Genomic DNA, 20,726 nt, shown 5'->3' on the forward strand with positions numbered 1-20,726 from the left:
AATTTAGGTCCTTGATTACATCATGGATTAAAGTTAGCAAAAGCTAAAGTGTTTAATAGTACAGCACACACTGCTAAAAGGTAAAAAGCACTTCATTCTTTCAGATGCTGAGGCCCAGAATCTTGGATTCATCCTCTCTTCCCCTCAGGCCCTCCTCACTTCCTCTCACACCCACATTCAGTCCATCAACAAAGCCTATTGGCATTAAAATGTATCCAGAATCCAGCTATTTCTCACTAACCTCATTGCTACCATCCTGGTCCAAACTGCTACCATTTCTTCCCTGGATTATTGCAGTAGCCTCTGAACTGATCTTGTCCCCTCTGCAGTCTGTTAAGAATTTTGTGATCAATATGAATCTTTCAAGTCCAAGCCAGATCATGTTGTTCTTCCAAACCCTCCAGGAGTTTCTCATCTCACTCAAAGTAAAAGTCCTCATGATCTACAACCAGCAAGGTGCTATGTCATCTGCTGACCACATGAACTCTTACCTCTCTGACCTTATTTCCTACTGTTATTTCCTTCTCTCAATTTACTCCAGTCACACAGCCTTCCTTCCTCACTTACTTCCAGAACATGGCAGAACTTCTTGCCTGAAGTCTTTTGTGCTTTTCTTTCCTTCCCCAGAGACTCTATGTGTCTGTTCTCCCTACCCGATTCCAGGTTCCTTGACAAGAATGTGGTACTATGTGCTACCACATCATGAAGATACTTAGGCAGCTCCCTGGAGAGATCAACATGGAGAGGAACAGAGACTTCCTGCCAATAACCAGCATCAACCACCAGTCATGTGAGTCAGCCCCAGTTGAGCCTTCAGGTGTCTGTAACCCCAATCAACTGTATCAAATTTTTCACCCACAGAAAGGATAAAAAATGTTTGTTGGTGGGGGTAGTGTTCATGATAATAAATATTAATATCTATTTTTAAGTCATCATGTTTTATGGTAATTTGTTATGGAACAATAGATAACTAATGTGCAACCATGCAGGATTAAACAGAATAATGTGTAAATTTGGCTGGCAATAGAAAGCCCTTCAAGATAATTAGCTGTTAGTTACGGTTGTTGCATAATGCATGCATGTCTTTTTTTACCAAAGATTGCAAGTCTCTTGAAAAGGAGGACTGCAACCCACTCCTTCCTTTTGTTGTACTCTCGGCCTCTTCTCATCCCTCTCTCTAAGTAGGAGACAGTGCTAAGTAGGCACAGTGCTGGGCACACATATAACTGAAGCCTCTATCGGTAATTCTTAAATTGGCTGAATTAAATCTAAAGGTGATTTTTTTTTGTCTTGTCACTGTGAGTATAACTTCCCACTTCCTAAAATATTTGATGATCTCTTTTGGTGTGATTGATGTGTTTCTGGGCTTTTATGTGCTAGTTTGTAATGAGGAAGCTGTAAAGGCAAGGAAGATGAAGTGGTGAATAGGAAAGAACTGACTGGCTAAGAGAAGGCAATGAAGAAGTGAACATTGGACAGGACAGAAGACCAAGCAAGAGGGGTAGGGATGTGTCTGTAACAAAAACGTAGTAAAAAAATAGGAATGGGGGTTGGGAGTGTAGCTCATTGGTAGAACTCTTGCCTAGCATGCATGTGGCCCTGACCACCATAGAGGGGTGAGGGGGTGGGGGAAGGACTGTGACCTGGAGAATAGCCAGAAAAATCACAGAGATAACACGGGGATTCAAGACTCATGGGTTTGAGACCCATATGTGCTGACATAGTTTTTTGTTCAGATGGTGGTGTTGTGATTGTTGATGTCCATGACCCTGGCTAGTTGCTTTGATTATAAACATGTCCCATGTTTATAAAGGATTTAATACCACAAAGTATTAAAAGCATAACCAAACCAAACATCATCCCCTGATGATAGCTTATCTTCTTTGTATGTCAAGGACAACAGACCATTACATTCTTTGATAACACTCTAGGAAAGATTTGTAATTCTAGCCTTTTTATTTAAGCATTTATTCTGTTCTTTATGATACAAATTTCATAGAATCATGAAGGCCCCACACAACATGGGCCTGGAGTTCAAGGATGTTATTGATAGGAGAAAAGTCCACTTATTTGTGAGATATTGAAAATTTGAAGTTCAGCAACAAGATAATTGTGTAAACAAGCAGAGGACAGTAACCAGTCATGGTCATTTTGGTTTCTTGCTTGGGAATAAAATATGCTGACACCATTGATTTCTGTGATGGCAGATGGACATTCAAAACGGAAAATAACTACAAATAATAATCAACATTAGTTGAGTTCTAACTATATGCTGGAATGTACTAAGCACTTAACATTCTTTTCCTAATTAATCCTCAAACAATCCAATTAGGTACCTGCTGTTATTATTATAAACACCATTTTACAGTTGCGGAAGCTGAAACTTAGGTCAAGCTAGGGAATCTCAGCTACCCAGGTACAAAAATTAATGCTTTTAAGACAGCAAATTTATCTTCTTTATAAAGCAAACAGCAAAAAGAAGATAATGTGTTATATGATTAATAGTTGTAGGACTTACAAAGGTATAAAAATAACTGGGGGCATTATTTATAGAATTCATGATATAGTTCTATCAAGGCAACAAGGATATGATAGAAATGAAAAATGAACAAAATGAGTGTCAGTGAGATTCATGCCTAAAGAATGAACATGGATTTCCTATAGCATTATTACTCCTAACTATATCTGTTTCAGCTTAACTTGAGTGTGGTTATGAAGTGAACTGAAACTTCCTACTGAACAACAACCAGCGAAACTAATTTTCCTGGATTTTTTATTCTGTGAGCACAAGATAACATCAGATTTGTTTCTCAGACCAAAACTGATAATTTTTCTTGTGACATTTTCTTTTTTGAAATAAGATCTTCTAGGAGAAAACTTTTAAGAAGGTGGTGGTGGTATGATTGCAGTAACCCTCTCCTCAGCCAAAAAAAAAAAAAAAAAAAAAAAGATGTGCAAAAGGAAACAGTTTGTTGCTTAAAAAATAATGAAACTAATGTTTCAAGAGAGATACTTTCAACATATCCCAAATAGACCTTTGCTTTAAAAAAAACAGCTTTATTTAATTTTAATTCTTATAACATAAAATTCATCCAATTCAGTAGTTTTCTTTAGTATGTTCACAGGCTTGTACACTACAATATAACTTTAAAACCTTTTCACCCACAAAAAAAAATTAGCAAATTTTTCCCAGTCTTTCACTTTTGTCCAGGGTAGATTTCCTTGGAGTCTATGTGAGGCAACCCTGAGCTATATAATGACTGGTTAGAGCTGTTCTTTGGAGTTACAGAGCCATCAATGCTTGAGAGGATAATGAGATTCTAGCCTATTCAGCTTATCTGTTTAGTGCTAGCCAATCTTTTCTGTTTTTAAATAGAGGTACAATTCACATAGCATAAAATTAGCCATTCTAAAGTTGATAATTCAGTGGCATTTAGTACATCTACAATGTGCAACTACTATTGCTACCTAGTTTCAATATATTTCATCACCCCAACAGGAAACCTTTTACCCATTCAACAGTTATTCCCTTGATGCCCTTGGATCACCAATCTGCAATTTTATAGAGCTACCTATTCTGTATATTTCTGGATATTTCATATAAGTGGAATTATACGTAACTTTTTGTATCTGGCTTGCTTTACCTAACATAAGATTTTTCAGGTTCATTCACATTATAGTATATATCAGTATCTACTTTGTTCTTTTTATAACTAAATTATTTCATATATATTCAACTTGTTTATTTTAAATAGTACTATCAACATTTTTCTGTTGATGTACTATTTCCATTCTCTCCCTCCTTTTCCTTACACACACTCAGCACTGAGAGCCTAGCACAGCTTCATGACCTATTTTTTAAAATTTTTTATTTTAATTTGTTATATATGACAGCAGAATGCATTACAATTCATATTACACATATAGAGCACATTTTTTCACCTCTCTGGTTGTACACAAAATAGAGTCATACCATTCAAGTCCTCATACAGGTACTTAGGGTAATGATGTCCATCTCATTCTATCATCTTTTTTACCCCCTTGCCCCTCCCTTCCCTTTCCTTCCCTTTGCCCTATCTAGAATTTGTCTAATCTTCCCATGCTCCCCTCCCAAACTCACTATGAATCAGCCTCCTTATATCAGAGAAAACACTCAGCATTTGTTTTTTGGGATTGGCTAACTTTACTTAGCATTATATTCTCCAGCTCCATCCATTTACCTGCAAATGCCATGATTTTATTCTCTTTTATTGCTGAATAATATTCCATTGTGTATATATACCACATATTATTTATTAATTCATCTACTGAAGGGCATCTAGGTTGCTTCCACAGCTTAGCTATTGTGAATTGTGCTGCAATAAACATTGATGTGCTGTGCCCTCTAGTATGCTGTTTTTAAGTCTTTTGGGTATAGACCGAGGACTGGGATAGCTGGGTCAAATGGTGGTTCCATTCCCAGTTTTCCAAGGAATCTCCATACTGCTTTCCATACTGGCTGCACCATTTTGCAGTCCACCAGCAACGTACGAGTGTGCCTTTTCCCCAACATCCTCACCAACATTTATTCTTGTTTGTATTCTTAATAGCTGCCATTCTGATTAGAGTGAGATGAAAAAGAGTAGTTTTGATCTGCATTTCTCTAATTGCTAGAGATGTTGAACATTTTTTCATATATTTGTTGATTGATTGTATATCACCTTCTGAGAAGTAACTGTTCAGTCCCTTGGCCCATTTGTTGATTGGGTTATTATTTTTTTGTTTGTTTTTGGTGTTTAGCTTTTTGAGTTCTTTATATACCCTAAAGACTAGTGCTCTATCTGATATACAAGTAGTAAAAATTTGCTCCCAAGCTGTAGGCTCTCCATTCACCTCACTGATTGTTTCTTTTGCTAAGACAGTTTCATGATCTATAGAGTGAAGGAAATAGAGTGAAGGAAAAAAAATTGAGAAGCCAGTCAGGAAACTTTTTTTCCTTTTTTACTGATGATTGAACCCATGGCAATCTACCACTGAGCTACATCCTCAGCTCTTTTTATTCTGAGACAAGTCTTGCTAAATTGCTGAGGCTGGCCTTGAACTTATGATCTTGATGCTTAGAGTTGCTGGACTACAGGCCTGTGCCATAGCACCTGGCTTATAACTTTTTCATTAATTTTTTAAAAATATAGATGGACACAATACCTTTATTTTATTTATTTATTTATTTTAATGTGGTGCTCAGGATTAAACCCAGTGCCTCACATGTAAGGCAAGTGCTCTATCACTGAACTACAATCCCAGCCCCTTATGTTTAACTTTTTGAGGATGCACCAAACTGTTTTCTATAGTGGCAATCATCAGCAATGTATGAGAGTTCCAATTTCTCTACATCCTCACCAATGGTTGTTATTTTCAACTATGATTGTGTTTTTCATTATAGCCATCCAAGTAGGTATGAAATGGTATAGTCAATAATCTTTTGACAAAGGAAAAATGAAAATTTTTACAAGCCTGAATAAACCTTCATTAAAGCTAGGCACAGCAGTACACACCTATAATCCCAGTAACTTGGTGGGCTGAGGTAGCAAAATCTGAAGTTTGAGGCCAGCTCAGCAACTTAGTGAGACCGTCTCAAAATGAAAAATGAAAAGGGCCAGGGATATCTAGAGATAGAGTGCTCCTGGGTTAAATCCCCAGTACACAAATACAAAATAAATATTCAAGAAAATGTAAAATGCAAATTTTCTTTTGACATATTTTCTTGAAGGTGTGTTAATCTCTGAAAATATATAAACATGTGCTTTCCCTAGCAATAATACAAAATATAAAATTGAGACCTAAGGTGAAGTTTGAGTAGATGAAGAGTGCTACAGAACTCTTTCTGACCAAAGAAGAGCACTGACTTCTTGCCCATTATTATTTCCTAACTCAAATATAAAAATGATAAATATTTAATATCCTAGCCCAAAATAAGGTAAGCACAGAAATAATGAAATAAGGTACTACCACCTTTAATATTTCACATTACACTCTTTGATTTCAGGGATTACAGCAATGGATTCTTTGACAATAAACAGAGATTGGAATAGGTGACATAGTTAAATTAAAAACCCATGGCTCTGCTGTACAATATATAAGTATACAGAATATCCCACAAGGGCCAAAATAGCTACTCTTAAAGGCATGGCTTGCCTTTAACAGAAATATATGTAAACTAGGAAAGACAATCTACAAGTGTATCTTGATTAAAAGAGGCCTTGCCAATCAATACTAGGATTGTTTGACAACCTGGTTTTATGCACCTGGGGAATGAATCATAGCAAGATGAAGGGTGGGTGAGGTCAGGAGTATAGATTGAGAAAGGAGGGGAAGAAAACTGCCTCAACTGCCTTTTCAGGAAGGTAAGTTTTAAGAAAGAATACATGTAGATGAGAAATGATAATTGATTCCTTTTGAAATTTCATTTTCCACATATTCCCTGGAAAATCTTCCTGTGTTCATTCTCCAATTTGAAAACTGCTGAAATATGTAATGCTAGCTCTTCATCCCTTTAATCCTCAGTGATTGCCCATCACTGATGGCCTATAAATCCCTACAACTCTCATGGTCTGTTCTTCATTTAGGAATCAGTTTCTCCTTAAGTGACTACAAAGCAATCAGCTTTATTTTCATGTGTGGCTGCTGGAATTTATCTCATTTTATACTACTGCACTCATACTTCATGCCAGGTACAATAGCATTTCAGGAAAAGAGGGTAATGAAAGTTTTAAACCATTAAGAATAAGAATTTTGATTTTTTAAAAAAGGAGGAATACATTTTAGGGAAGAGCATATGTTTATTAGGCTATAAGTTCAGCTGTTGTAACCAAAATTGTTTAAACAAGCCCCTTTGGCCTTCTTTCCCTTCCTTAACATGCTTACCTTGTTCTCACCTGAGGGTTGTTGTACCTGTTCTTCTGCTGGAATGCTTTTCACCAGGTCTTTCCTGACTGGCTCCTGCTTGTCATTCAGAACTCACCAGGTCATCTCCTCAGGAAGGCTTTCTTTGACCATGCAAAAGTAGCCACCCAGTCATATTTTACCACATAATAGTGCTTGTCTTAGCCTGCATGAAGCCCTAAGTCCCATTCCCAGCACAGCCAACAACAACAACAAAAAAGTATGCAGAAAGGAATGGGGTGCCAATGAGGAAACCAGGTTTGACATGGCAAAGTTCCTCAAGGTGGGGGGTAGAGACAGATAAGAAGCATCAAATCTTTATGAATGTCCCACCTAAGTGGTTAGAGAAGTGTAAAAGACCTTATAAGGAATCTAAAAGGTTGAATAGAGTGGTTCCTGAGGATAGGAAAAAGTTTCAGTGAAGGATGGGTCAACGGGGAGCAAGTGTTCTCTCTCAGGAAAAATGGGAATAAGAAAAAGGCAATTGAATCTAGAAAGATTATTTGTGACCACTGAATAAAGGAGTGAAAATGTAAAGCTTAAGGAAAGGACACAGTGTGTATAGGTCATTGCTGGAGGAATTTGGCAGTAAAGGGAATTTGTAAATACTCTAGTGGGATTGAATGGGTTTCTTTTTGTGAGATCTATTCATGTCTTAAGGGAAATGAGCTATAGAACAGAGAAGACTGAACCGTGCTGTAGCTCGAAATTAATGGACCTCTAGGGAGTGCAAGAGTCACCTTCTGGGACTTTGAAACTCAGAAGTTATATGCAAAATTTTGTGCACGCATCAGGGGTTATAGATTTGTAGCGTTACCATTTTCCAAAAGGTGGTGACCCAAAGGTTACTAACCACTACTGTACAGGAAGAGAACAGGCGAGTTGCGGGGGCGAGGGGGGCGCCCAGAGAAACCTAAGCTTTAAGAGAAAATGGAAAACCTCTTCCTGATCTAAGGAAATGCTATAAACAGATGGAAGGTTAGTTCATAATTACTTCATCATCTCATTAAAATAGGTAGTAAAGACTGAGCTGGAAACTGGGGAAACTTGTGCAAACACGCTCCAGCAAAGGAATACTGAGGAAGCCGGGCAGACGGAGTGAAAACGGGGCCTGCTGAAGTCTAGAGTTGTTTCCTTGCGCCTTAGTGCAGCACAAGCCTCTGTGCAACTTCTTGGCGCTGGAGTAGTCCTGAGGGCTGGGCATCACTAACTTCGTTCTACAACCAGTACACGCCACTCTCAAGACTAGCCGACCCCGACTGGGAGCCAGAGCAGTCTTATCACAAAAGGCAATCAACACGGTCCCTGAGGTTTGTCAGTGAGTCAGCTCGAGGGCAAGAAGCTGATGTTTCAGACTCGGTACAAGCTGTATGTCCGAACTTCCCCATAATTGCCATACTTTCTTTGCTTTAAACGCTGCCTCCAGTCGACCTCTCCACCTGTCATCATCTCTGAATCATCCCGCCCTATTTCGACATCTCCTTCCCCAGCCTTCGGCTCTCGGCCTGGCGCAGAGCCCAGCCACTGCCGAGGCCCTGGAGAATTCATTCATTCAACCACTGCAGGGTTTACTAAGACTCTGTGTGTAAGGCTCAGTGCTAGAGATTGGGGTCTCGGACCCAACGGGTTATCCAGACCCTTCACCCCCGCGGCCGGACAGTCCAGGATCGACCCAGGCCTAACGGGCCGCCGCGGTCTTCCCTGGCAAGTGGGGAGGGCCCCTGCCCACATGTCGCAATAACTTCCCAGACGAGCATGCCGGCACTGCCAGGGTGATGCAGGGTACAGGCTGGCTCCGCCTCCCGCCCTCCACAAGATCCCGCGGGAACAGAGCTCTCGGTGCCGGGAATGCACGTCTAGGAGCTGCGCGTCTGGGCACTCGGGTCGCGCGCTCGAGCGCCTACCCTAACGGCACCCGTCAGCGGTTGGACCTTGAAGGCCTGGCACCGCCCCCACCCTACGTTCCCGCCCGCAGTGCTTGCAGCCCCTTAGGTGCCAGTCTGGGCCCCAAAGTCGGTCCCTATCCTCTCCCAGCGCTTCGCTCTCTTTCTTTAGCCAATCGGAGACAGAAGTGGTGCGAGCCAATGGCCACAGCCAAAGTATCTAGAGTGGTGGAGCCTATCAAAGTTCTACCTTAAGTTTCTCCCGCCCCTGAAAAGCCAGAGGCGGGCTGATCTTACATGTCGGCCAATCAGTGACCAATAAACAAGAAGCTTCCAAGATCAAAGGGGAAGGGGTGGGATCTAGGCGGCAGCAACGCCTCGGGGAAGAGGAATGACAGGCAACTTCGCGAATACCGCAGACATATTTTCCCTACGTGGGAAAGGGGTGGGGCTAGGGTGGCGCCTTCACCAATGGTTGGTTGGGGGGCGTATCCGCGGGCCAAGCGGGAGCCGGAGGCCCGGGGCTCTCTGGGCCGCGCCTGAGGCGGAGGCAACGGGGCCGGTGGGCGGCGGCAGTAGTGGCGGCAGCGGCGCCGGTGTGCGCCGCGGCTGGCCCGGGTGGATGGAGTTGGAGGGGCGGAGTGCAGGCGGTGTGGCGGGGGGGCCGGCGGCTGGGCCCGGGCGGAGCCCCGGGGAGTCTGCACTGCTGGACGGGTGGCTGCAGCGGGGCGTGGGACGGGGGGCCGGCGGTGGGGAGGCCGGGGCCTGCAGGCCCCCAGTACGGCAGGATCCGGACTCCGGCCCGGACTACGAGGCGCTGCCGGCTGGAGCCACTGTCACCACGCACATGGTGGCGGGCGCCGTGGCAGGGATCCTGGAGCATTGCGTGATGTACCCCATCGACTGCGTCAAGGTGAGACCTGGACCGGGCTCGGAACCCGACCTGGGGCTGACCCACCTTAGTTCCGTCTAGAGCCAGGATCCTAGCTGAGAGCTGGAGTCGACGGGGTTCCTTCTTGGCTCCAGGCACTTCACACGATTCCAACCGGTACTCCGTGCAAGCAAGGTCCGGGCTGGGAGTTGAGCCCACTCAGGAGCCAGGACTTATTTCTAGCCGTCAGTGAGATCTGAATCGGGACTCATGATCAAAAATCTGTCAGCCAAAGTCGGAGATTCCACCTGGGACTAAACAGGAATAGGGTGGGATTGGGGATCCCGAAGCACAGGTAAGTGCTACTAACTCGATTAAGGTGAAGCCAACTGGCGTGAATCAGATGGTTAACTGGATCTGATGGCTTGAGATGTTCTTCGGGTAGGTGCTTTTACCAGCTTCGTGCTGTGTCTTTCCTTAGAAGTGACTAGGCAGGAACCGGAATCTGGGATCTCTCAGTTAGATAAAGGACGTATTAAATCTTATCCCGTGAGTGATTGGAAGTCGTTGTGCAGTCAGAAGGCAGAGTTTCAGACTGAAAGTAATATGGGAAAGATCGTGTTCAGGAAAAGGTTTCGATTTCTCTATGAAGCAAGCATGATATCCCACCCATTTCCTGAACATGAAAATTGAACTGGGATTAAGATTGTGTATGTGCAGGGAGCACATCAGCCCCCACACAAGAGAGGAAACTTAGTGTATTTCTTTGGGCGCCTGAAGTTGACAAAAAGGGGAAAGTTGCCTAGAAGGGAAGTGTGACGGTATTAGAAAGTAGATGTAAGTGTGAAGAACATGGAACAAGATCGACACAATTAGTGTGAAAGTAAAACTAATTACATCCACAACCAAGCAGGACGATTAATGGATCCAGAAGTGAGGTCCTTCTGATGAAAGCTGAGTCTCCCTTCTGAAGATGGGAAAGATTGTTTTTACAGTTTTTATTCTCCACCCTTAGTAAAGATGCCAACCACTAAACTTGAGGTCTAAATTGAGGGGGAAGTAAATCCGAGGAGACTGTTGAAAAAAATATGATCGAGCCTTGTGCTTCCTTTACATGTTAAGGATAATAGTCAACAATATCCTGGCAGTTCTTTGTATGTTTTCTCCTCAAATTAGGAAAATGTTGTGTATTCAAAAGGAGGAGAGTGTCAATTTGGGCAATGCAAAGCAACCCTTTTCTGCTTGCTGCTGATTCCAGTTACCATTTCATGTTTTCATGGTAATATGGATGAAGAAATAGGGAAAGAGCTCATGAAGCTTTGTGAATGACACTGAGTTGGTTCTAGTGCATTGCAGGGTTAACTCCTAACAAGGACCATAGCCACTGAAAATGTGGTTAAATGCACTTAACATGATTAGAATTTTAAATGCCCTTGTGGATTGAGAGAAATAAACCAGTAAATTCCATGAGAAAGAAATATAACCATTGAAATGTAAAATGAATAAATACTAATAAAAAAGATCCAACATTTATGTAGTGGACTCTAGGTTGAATGGGAGTTGACAAAAAGGGGAAAGTTGGATATGCTACATATCCAAAAGTTAATATGATCTGGCTGTAGAGTAACCTCATTCTACTCAATCATGAGTAGAGTGCAGGATTTATGGTGCTATTTCAGGATGAGTATCAAATGGGAAACAGATAAGTGAAAGCAATGAAAATTATTTAATGGCTTGAAAAATACAGTGTAATAATGTGACAAAAATATTACTACAGCTTTCATTGTTATGCCATTACAACATAATGGGAGACTGTCTCCTTACACTGTATATTTTCATAATGCTGTTGTTGCTTTGAACATTTTATAAATTCCCCTGTTAGAAATGCCTCCAGAATCTTTGTATGCATATCCTTAAAGATGGAAAATCTTTTTTCTATACACACACACACACACACACATACACATCTCAAAAGACTGATTTAGGGGCTGGGGCTGTAGCTCAGTGGCAGAGCACTTGCCTAGTGTGTGTGAGGCACTGAGTTTGATCCTTAGCACCACATGAAAATAAATAAAGGCATTCTGTCCATACACAACTACAGTTTTTTAAAATAATTGATTTAGTAGAAACAGAGACCACTCAAAATCATATACTATGAATAGGTGAGAACTCACAATGGGAAGTACCTCTTGGGGTACTTAAAGATTAGGTGGAGCTGGAAAGCCAGGAGATTGATTTACTCCTTGAGACTTGTGTACCCACTGAAGGAATAGTTGTGAAAGAGGAGTTCGAGAAACGCTTTGCATAACCACAGCAATACTGGAATAAGTCATTTCTAGCCTTCCATGGCAGCTACTTGGAAGAATAGTTCTTATTCATTTAGATGAACTTTGGAATTTTTGTTTTTGAAAAATTAGTCATGCAGGGATGGGGATGTAGCTCAGTGGAAGAACCCTTCCCTAATTTGCACAAGGCCCAGGGTTCAATCCCCAACAACGCAAAAAAGAAAAAATTAGTCATGCAACATTATAGTCACGCCTCAAAACCGTACATCAAGGAAGTAATAATTTGATCTGAATGAAAAATATTCAGGAGTCTTCAAAAATACCAAGTCTTGTCTTAGAAGAATAATTTTCATTTGCCATTAATACTGGGATTTAAATGATTACAGGGGAGACCAATATGAGTTAGTGTCCATATGTCAAATGCTGTTGTGCTTGCATGAAAGTAAAATTCAAATCCCGGCCTGCCCCATTCATAATGCATGGTGGAGAGGAAAAGCAGGTCAATTTTACCACAAGACTGGAGGCAGGTATCCATGTTGCAGTCAGGAGGGCAACCACAGTGTTTGCAAATGAAAGCTAGTGTTGCTTCTTGGCATGCAAACCTGTGTATCCCCACTCACTTATCAGGGTCAAGTTGACTTAAAATATCCTTGGGAGGGACTATGGGAAGTCAACACAGCCTTGCTAGACCATAGCTATCCACTCATCTATTTCTGTGGTCATAATAGGGAGGTTTTGGAACCCAGATAAATCCAAGTTTCCTTTTCTAGGCCTCAGAAGCAAGCATCAGACTTTATCTATAGGGATAGGCTCTGCAACCCAAAGCAGTGAGAACCCTTCTCAGAACCATCTGGCTAAGTCCCCACCTGCTTCCAAGGTACTGTTTTTGGTTCTGCAGTGGTGAAACAAGTTATCAACTTACATAACAAAGAGGGAAAGAGCAGAGGGAGAGAAATCTTTTCCATTCTAGATGTAAATTGATATCTATACACCAGTGAAAGGTTAAGAAATAGAAACAATGACATTTGATTTTCTTGCGTCTAATACTGATTAGTTAAGCGTTCAATAAATGCAAATTGCTTGTGTGCCAAATACTATCTCTTGTGTCCCACATACATTTAATCTTTGAAACAACTTCATGAAGTAGACACCATTTTCATTATTTTATAGATGAAGAAAGGAGGCTTAGAGGGCAGTTAAGTAACTTGTCCAACATGGTAGAATGTAAGAGTCAGGGACATCATTTGAAGCCAGTCTGTGTGACTCACAAACCTCCCTTATAGCCTCTCAAAAGCAGATTTAAAGACCCAAGCAAAGCAAACAATCTCACAATAGAGCTCATCTCTGAATATGTGACCTTCAGATTAGCAGCTGAACACGTTAGTCATTATAGCCACATAGAAACTTTAAAATAAACTTTTAAAAATGCAGAATTAAACCAGACTTATTAGGTTTAGGACCAATTGTCAATGCCTATTTCTGAAAGCTTTATACAAGAAACAATGCTGCCATAATCTGTAAATTCTTGGATATAAGTAAATATACCTTAGCATATTACTTTAAAATAATAAAAAGCCTTTACACACACATTGTGAAAATTACCAGTGGTTTACATGTCTTATTTTTTTAAATTCCTCCAGCAGTCCCAAGAGCCAGCCATTCTTGGCCTTATGTTACAAATGACAGTTTTGAAGCTCAGAAAAAAAGGTTAATACTTGGGACAACACATCTGGCAAACTGGGACTCAAACTCAGGCTTGCTTTTTTTTTTTTTTTTTTGTACTAGGGATTGAACTCAAGGGTGCTTAACCACTGAGCCACATCCCCAGCCCTTTTTTGTTTGAGAACAGGGTCTCACTAAGTTGCCTAGATCCTCAGTAAGTTGCTGAGGCTGGCTTTGAATTCATTATTCTCCAGCCTCAGCCTCCCAAGCTGCTGGGATTCCAGATGTGTACCACCACACCCTGCCAAACTCAAGCTTTTGGACTCAAATCATTTCTTGTCTTTTACCAAACCACTTAGCTCCCTACTAGTTTGTTTTTCTTCAAAGCAAAGCATTCAAAAATTCTTAAGAGATTTTAATCTTTCTAAGAAAAGTAGATTTACTGGCCCCCAAATTTGGGCATCCATATTCATTTTTATATTTAGCATAGCTTATACCCAGGTCCTCTCCTTAAGGGAGAAGCATTGAGTAGAACCACTGTGTTAGATCTAGATGAGTATGTAAAATGTTCAGTGTAACTTGCCCACAGTCTAGTTTTCCTCTGTCTCTCACTGGGGATTGAACCCAGGGCCTAGCATGTGCTTGGTAAGAAGTCTACCACTGAGCTACACTCCCTGTCTTTTAGGTTTTTTTTTTTTTTTAATCTTTATTTTTACTTATTTATTCTTATGTGGTGCTCAGGATCAAACCCAGGGCCTCACACGTGCAAGATAAGCGCTCTACCATTGAGCTACAATCCCAGCCCCAGCATTTTGTTTTGAGACAGAATCTAAATTGCCCAGACTGGCCTTGAACTTGTGATCCTCCTGCCTCAGTCTCCCAAGTTGCTGCATTTGCAGGCATTCACCTCCTGGCCTGGCCCAGGTTTTTTTTTTTTTTTTTTTGGGGGGGGGGGGGGTAAAGAGTTCCAGGTTTCTGAGATCAGACCTTTCAGGACTGGCTGCCAAATAAGCCAATGACTGAAGCAGAGCAATGTGATTTCTAAATGTCCCTCCTGTACAAGGTCAGTTTTACACAAATTTTTGGAAACACATAATTGTTAAGCTGCCAGGCCAATTTTAAAATACACCTTTGAATAAAGCACACCCTTTATTGGAGATTCATGGGGTCTTTTGGGGAAGTGGGAAAGAATGTGTCCTTTGTGATATCTGTATTTCTGATTGAACACCAGTAATTAGCCTTTTTTTAAAAAAATATTTTTAGTTGTTGATAGATCTTTATTTATTACTTTATATGTGGTGCTGAGAATTGAACCCAGTGCCACACACATGCTAGGCAAGCGCTCTACCACTGAGCCACAACCCCAGCCCTAACCTTTGAAGTGTGAAGTTTTTTTTGTTGTTGTCTGTTTTGTTGGTGGTGGTGATGACAATAGGAGGCAGGAAAAAATAACTCCAGGAATGTGGTTTACTTGTGGCTAACCAGGACCTGTTAATCTGGTTAATTTCTTTTTCCCATGCTCTTGAGAAAAGGCATTACTCTTGGATTCCAGATGACCAACAGGAAACTTCAAGCTTTTAAATCCAGACTGAATCTAGTGATTGGAATGAAGCAAGATTTTAAATTGTACTTGGACATCAGTTACCCCTTGTTGGTTCACCAGTGGCTATACTCATTACTTTCTGACCTGGTGCAGACATGGCTATGTGACAAAAAGATTCATTCATTCAGCAAATCTTAAGTGCATTCTGTATGTCAGGCACTAGACATTAATTTTATTAACTTATTTTGAGGTACTGGGAATTGAACCCAGAGGTATACTACCAACCACTCAGTTATAGTCTTAACCTTTTTAATTTTTTTTCTTTTTTAATTTTCAGACAGGATCTCACTAAGTTGCCCAGGCTAACATTGAACTTGGATCCTCCTGCCTCAGCCTCCTGAGTTACATACACGTGCCACCATACCCAGCTAGACTGATTTTAAACTGTTAGTCTCCGTGCTACTTTAACCTGAAATGGTTCATAGACAAAAGAGATTTTTGTGGGAAGGCACACAATTCAGAGAAGGTCTGATTTGAGGGAGTGTTTCAGATGAGATTAATTGCCCAAATTTCAATAAAACTGTCCAAGAACATTATGCAAGTGTTTATAATACACTTTTCATTCCAATCATTGAATCTTTTTAGAAATTCCAATGATTGTGTCACAGAAACTGATTTGTATTTGCTGATGCCGATTTGGGGATTCAGTCAATTTAGATCAGAAATCTGAAAGACTCTTGAGTTTTAGAGACTAGGTTGGCGTTCAGCTAGACTCTCCCCACTTTCATAGTTTCAGGGCAGAATCCAGAAGGTTGGAGGTTGGGTGGAATTAAAGGAAGAGATAAAAGCCCAGGGAGTTGCAGCAGCCTCTGTTAGGAATGCTCATTCTGCCAAGACTAACTTGTATACCCAGTTGCCCATGCCAAATAGTCTGAAAAGGTATCAAAAGATGAGCACCCATCTCATTAATCAGTGTGTTGGGGTCAATAAGCAGCGCCAGGATAGGTCTTTAGAAATAAATGCAGTAAATACTTGAATTTAGAATTCATTTGTAAAACTGTTAGCCTGAATTTATTAAGGCACAAAAACAACTGCTGAATCAGAGGCTTGATATTTATTGCTGGGGCAATGAATCACCTTGGAGTTCTGGGAAATTACCAAGTGCCCATGTCCTTGGGGAAAGCCATGATGTTCCACTCTTGGGGTCATCAATTACTAGAAGAGGAAAGGTTCAAGATTTGGAGAGATGGGACACAGATTTGGAAAGAAGTAAAGCAGGGAGCTATGTATTGCCTCCACAGATTGGCATGGTTGCCTGTAGAAGACCAGCTCAGTGCCCAAAGCGTGGGTGTTGATGTGGGGCAGGATGTTGGCCTCGCTGACATTGCACTTCTCCTTGCTGTAATTTCAGACCCGGATGCAGAGTCTACAGCCTGACCCAGCTGCCCGTTATCGCAATGTGTTGGAGGCCCTCAGGAGGATTATAAGAACGGAGGGCCTCTGGAGGCCCATGCGGGGGCTGAACGTCACAGCAACAGGCGCAGGCCCTGCTCACGCCCTCTATTTTGCCTGCTACGAAAAGTTGAAAAAGACATTGAGTGATATAATCCATCCAGGGGGCAATAGCCATATTGCCAATGGTATTGAGCCTTCATGTGCCGGTTCCCCCATTTTCCCAACTCTTTGCACTTTGCCGCTTCAGTGCTTTCCAGAATCAGCTTGGTTTGGAGCTGCAGCTTTGGGCTGGGGTAGGCCAGATTATAGGGGAGGGACTTCTAAACCTGATGTTCTCAGACAACGGGCTGCTGCAACCCCACCCCTCCTCTGGGGCACCTCAACAAAGGGTTACAGCATCCTCCCTTACCTACCAGCTTGACTTTTTCCTCTCATCTTCTCCCTGGCATCAACTTCTAATGCCTGGTATGGAGACACACACTGAACTACCCCTACTGTATACTTCTTGATAGTTGGGTGGTGTATTGCTCCTCAGGACGGGATTGGAGGTGGAGGTGACCCAGCTACCCAAGGAAGACACTAACGGAGTCCCAGCTCTTCGCCTCACCTTTTCAGGATCCCAGTTGACAACAGGCAGTTTGTGTCATTGAGGACACGACACAGCCTTGACAAGTGAAGGGGAGAAGGGCCAAGGGTCTGTGGAGAATCCAGAAGGTTGGAGGTTGGGTGGAATTAAAGGAAGAGATAATAGCCCAGGTTTTCAAGATTGTCTGAAAACCAAGTTGAGTGTGGAGAGGGTGGGGGATATAGTAGTTCAGGAATGAAAGAAAGGTCTGGATGGACAAATATTGGGATCTGGAGATGGGCGAGCAGCACAGGGGCAGCAGGATGGAAGGCAGGGTTCTGTGGTGAAGATCTGACCACCTGGCACCACATTCTCCCTGCACTGGTGGCAGTCAATATGCTGGCATCCCTTGGCAGCAGAGGGTTTGCTTCCTAACTGGGGCATAAGCTGAGGTTTTTCTTAGGACCATCTGTATTGATAAAAACTGGGCTGTTTTTGCCTCTTCTGAGATAGATGTGGAATGTACATTGATGACCTTTCCTAAGTTCGTGGGAACAAATATCTTTCTTTGTTGAAGCTGAAGTTTAGGAGCAGCGGGTGCCCTTTTGGACTGGCTCCTAACATTCCCTTTCCTCACTGCTTTAGCACAGCCACTCGCCTTCACTTGGGCCTCAGTGAATTGGTCAGCCTCTCCTGGCCTTAAATGTGGCAGTTGTTCTCTAATTTGCAGGTGCAGCCGGGTGTGTGGCAACATTACTTCATGATGCAGCCATGAATCCGGTGGAAGGTAATGATTCTTCAACCTATCTCTCTGGGTAGCTGCAGCTGCCTGTCTGGGTTTTTCCTTTATTTCTGTTTGCAGAAAAAAAGCAAGAGAGCATTTCAGTTTTGGTGGGAAATCCTCCCATGTTACTTTATTTTACCACCAGAGGGCGCTAACTCCATATTTTTAGGAAACATTCATTGAGATTTAATCCATCTTTGGGGCTTCCCTGCAGAAGAGATACCTCTCTATATGCTTATCCCTGGGCTTTTCTGGAAGTCCCTTTTGTAGTAAATTTGATCTCTTCTGAAAGTTTAGCAGATTATTTAATTTTTCTTCAAAGAGGTGAAGATGGATTCTGACATTTAAAATTCTTACCTTTCTTCTTGGAAGGAAGAACATAGTTGAGATAGGAATGAAAGATTAAATTGTAGAGCTCAGTCTCTGCATTTCTACCTGGCTCTTGGCTTCTCAGTTTGAGGGAAATTCTCCAAAAACTGTGCACTGAGAGCAAGAGATAATTAGACAAATAAGAGAGGATAGCATAGTTCCAGTTCTTTGTCTGGACAAGGCCATGCGTGGGTAAGGGCCAAACCTAAGCTGGAGACTGACAGAACTCATACCATGTTGTCCACTTGAGGAAGTGGAAGATGTCTGGAAACTAAATCCTGACTCTTTTTGGCTAAGAATCTTGTTTTCTTTTTGGTAGTACTTTTCCTTCCTCCCCTCAGGGAGAGTAACCATCTTCATGTTTAAAGAGTAAGATGCTCCTCATACCTGAGGATTAGGATTGTTGGTGTTCTGTGTTCATCATTACATCACTGCCACTGAGTCGTTCCTTGCTAGACTTGTGAAAGGTCAAGATTCTGATAGATACATACCCATTCCAAGGAGACCCTCTAGAGGTATTAAGCCATAGATATATCCTGTGTTCTAACTGGCTGGTTTTAAAGAAATCCTGCTGGAAGTGGGCCCATTATTTTTTGACGCTTTGCCTACCTCCTGGCCTCAAGAGGGAAACATGAACTTATCCTGTTAACTGGTAGTTAGTTCATTTATACTGTCTTCTCTCTCCATTCCATTGGCTGATCTGCTGATTTGGAACCCTGAATCTGGATACTCTCGGTCACCGGCTGTTTGCTGTCTCCATTTTACTCCTTGTTGATGGCACTCCCAGTGGTCAAGCAGAGGATGCAGATGTACAACTCACCATACCACCGGGTGACAGACTGTGTACGGGCAGTGTGGCAAAATGAAGGGGCTGGAGCCTTTTACCGCAGCTACACCACCCAGCTAGCCATGAACGTTCCCTTCCAAGCCATCCACTTCATGACCTATGAATTCCTGCAGGAGCACTTTAACCCCCAGAGACGGTACAACCCCAGCTCCCATGTCCTTTCCGGAGCCTGTGCAGGAGCTGTAGCTGCCGCTGCCACAACCCCACTGGACGTTTGCAAAACACTGCTCAACACCCAGGAATCCCTGGCTTTGAACTCAAACATTACAGGACATATCACAGGCATGGCTAGTGCCTTCAGGACGGTATATCAAGTAGGCGGGGTGACCGCATACTTCCGAGGGGTGCAGGCACGAGTAATTTACCAGATCCCCTCCACGGCCATCGCATGGTCTGTGTATGAGTTCTTCAAATACCTGATCACTAAACGGCAAGAAGAGTGGAGAGCCAGCAAGTGAAGGAGCACTGTGTGCAGCCAGGGGTAGACAGCACTGCTGAGGCCTGCCCCCTCCAGCCGTGTTCTGCCTCCTGGCACACTCCAGCCTTGAGTGGAGTTGGGAGGAAGGGAGAGGGCTCTCAGTGTTGTGGCTAACACCAGTTCCCGCCAGCCTTGTTGCCTCACCACCTCTCCTCCCAGGCCTTGGGCGAGGGGTGCAGCAGAGCACCCCTCAGCACTTCTGTCAACCTCCGTCATGGGCCTGGTGACCCGCTCTAGACTGTTATAGAGGACTAAGCAGCACATTCCCCTGGTTCCTAATAAAAAGCCCTTAAATGAAATGGTTTTGTTGGGTTTGTCTTGTCAAAGGGGAAGTGAAATGCTGTCAGCTGTTCTTTACTTGGCTTGAAGCATAAATCAGGGAACCCAAAAGGTTTACTGAAGATGGCTGTAAGTTTTTGTTTCTGCTGACGTTCATGATGGTTTCAGTCTCCCCATCACCTTGAACACTGGGCCTTTGACAGACCCTAACTCGGCATGAGTTGCCTCGTGTTCCCACCAGTGCCTCTTCCCTTGGGCAGCAGTGGGCACAGCAGAGTCGATTTTTCTGCTCCAATTCTGAGCTCTGCCTGAGCAGTGGAACTTTGCACTCAGCCCTTTGTTTTCTGATGTAGTTTTGAAATTAAAATTATTCAGTGAAACTGCAAGTCCTGAAGATTGTGTGAGCAATAACACATTTTGTTTGACTTTAAGGTTTTTACCAAGTACTTGAACACATGTGATCATATCTGGTTCTCACGAATTAGTGAAGCAGGTGGTGCAATTGTCATGTCTGCATTATGGGATGGAAGCGCAGAAAAGCTGTGACTTCCCTGAGACCTCACAGTAAGTGTAGAATAGAGGCCCCAGCCCATTTTTTTTTTTTTTTTTGCCCCAGAATTGAACCCAACTGTGGAAGACAGGAAGTGAGCTGAGGTGTGATCCCCCAACATGCAGGTTACTGAAGGAAGTTTTTTGTTGATGTCCACCAGGGCTTTTCCTGGAGACCTTCAGAGGTGGGGCTTTCACAGTTATGTGGGTCAGGCTGTCCCTTTTCTAGTTACTA

At 42.5% G+C, this 20,726-nt stretch overlaps 1 protein-coding gene across 6 annotated transcripts; it reads left to right on the forward strand.

Moving 5' to 3' along the window:
• Nucleotides 1-582: 582 nt before the first annotated feature.
• On the forward strand, nt 583-19,962 carry Slc25a28 (solute carrier family 25 member 28). 6 transcript variants are annotated; one of them, XM_027930003.2, is made up of 5 exons: nt 9,649-9,717; nt 12,731-12,837; nt 16,577-16,805; nt 17,916-17,972; nt 19,126-19,962. In XM_027930003.2, the coding sequence occupies exons 3-5, from the start codon at nt 16,583-16,585 to the stop codon at nt 19,641-19,643; spliced, it is 798 nt and encodes a 265-aa protein (XP_027785804.2). In that variant the 5' UTR covers nt 9,649-9,717; nt 12,731-12,837; nt 16,577-16,582; the 3' UTR covers nt 19,644-19,962. The 6 variants fall into 6 exon arrangements, with proteins under 6 accessions (XP_027785802.2, XP_027785801.2, XP_027785804.2 ...); XM_071611009.1 differs by lacking the exon at nt 9,649-9,717 and adding an exon at nt 9,843-10,030; XM_027930001.3 differs by lacking the exons at nt 9,649-9,717; nt 12,731-12,837 and adding an exon at nt 583-790.
• Nucleotides 19,963-20,726: the final 764 nt, after the last annotated feature.

The sequence above is a fragment of the Marmota flaviventris genome, chromosome 4, assembly GCF_047511675.1.
Source record: "Marmota flaviventris isolate mMarFla1 chromosome 4, mMarFla1.hap1, whole genome shotgun sequence".
Taxonomy (NCBI): domain Eukaryota; kingdom Metazoa; phylum Chordata; class Mammalia; order Rodentia; family Sciuridae; genus Marmota; species Marmota flaviventris.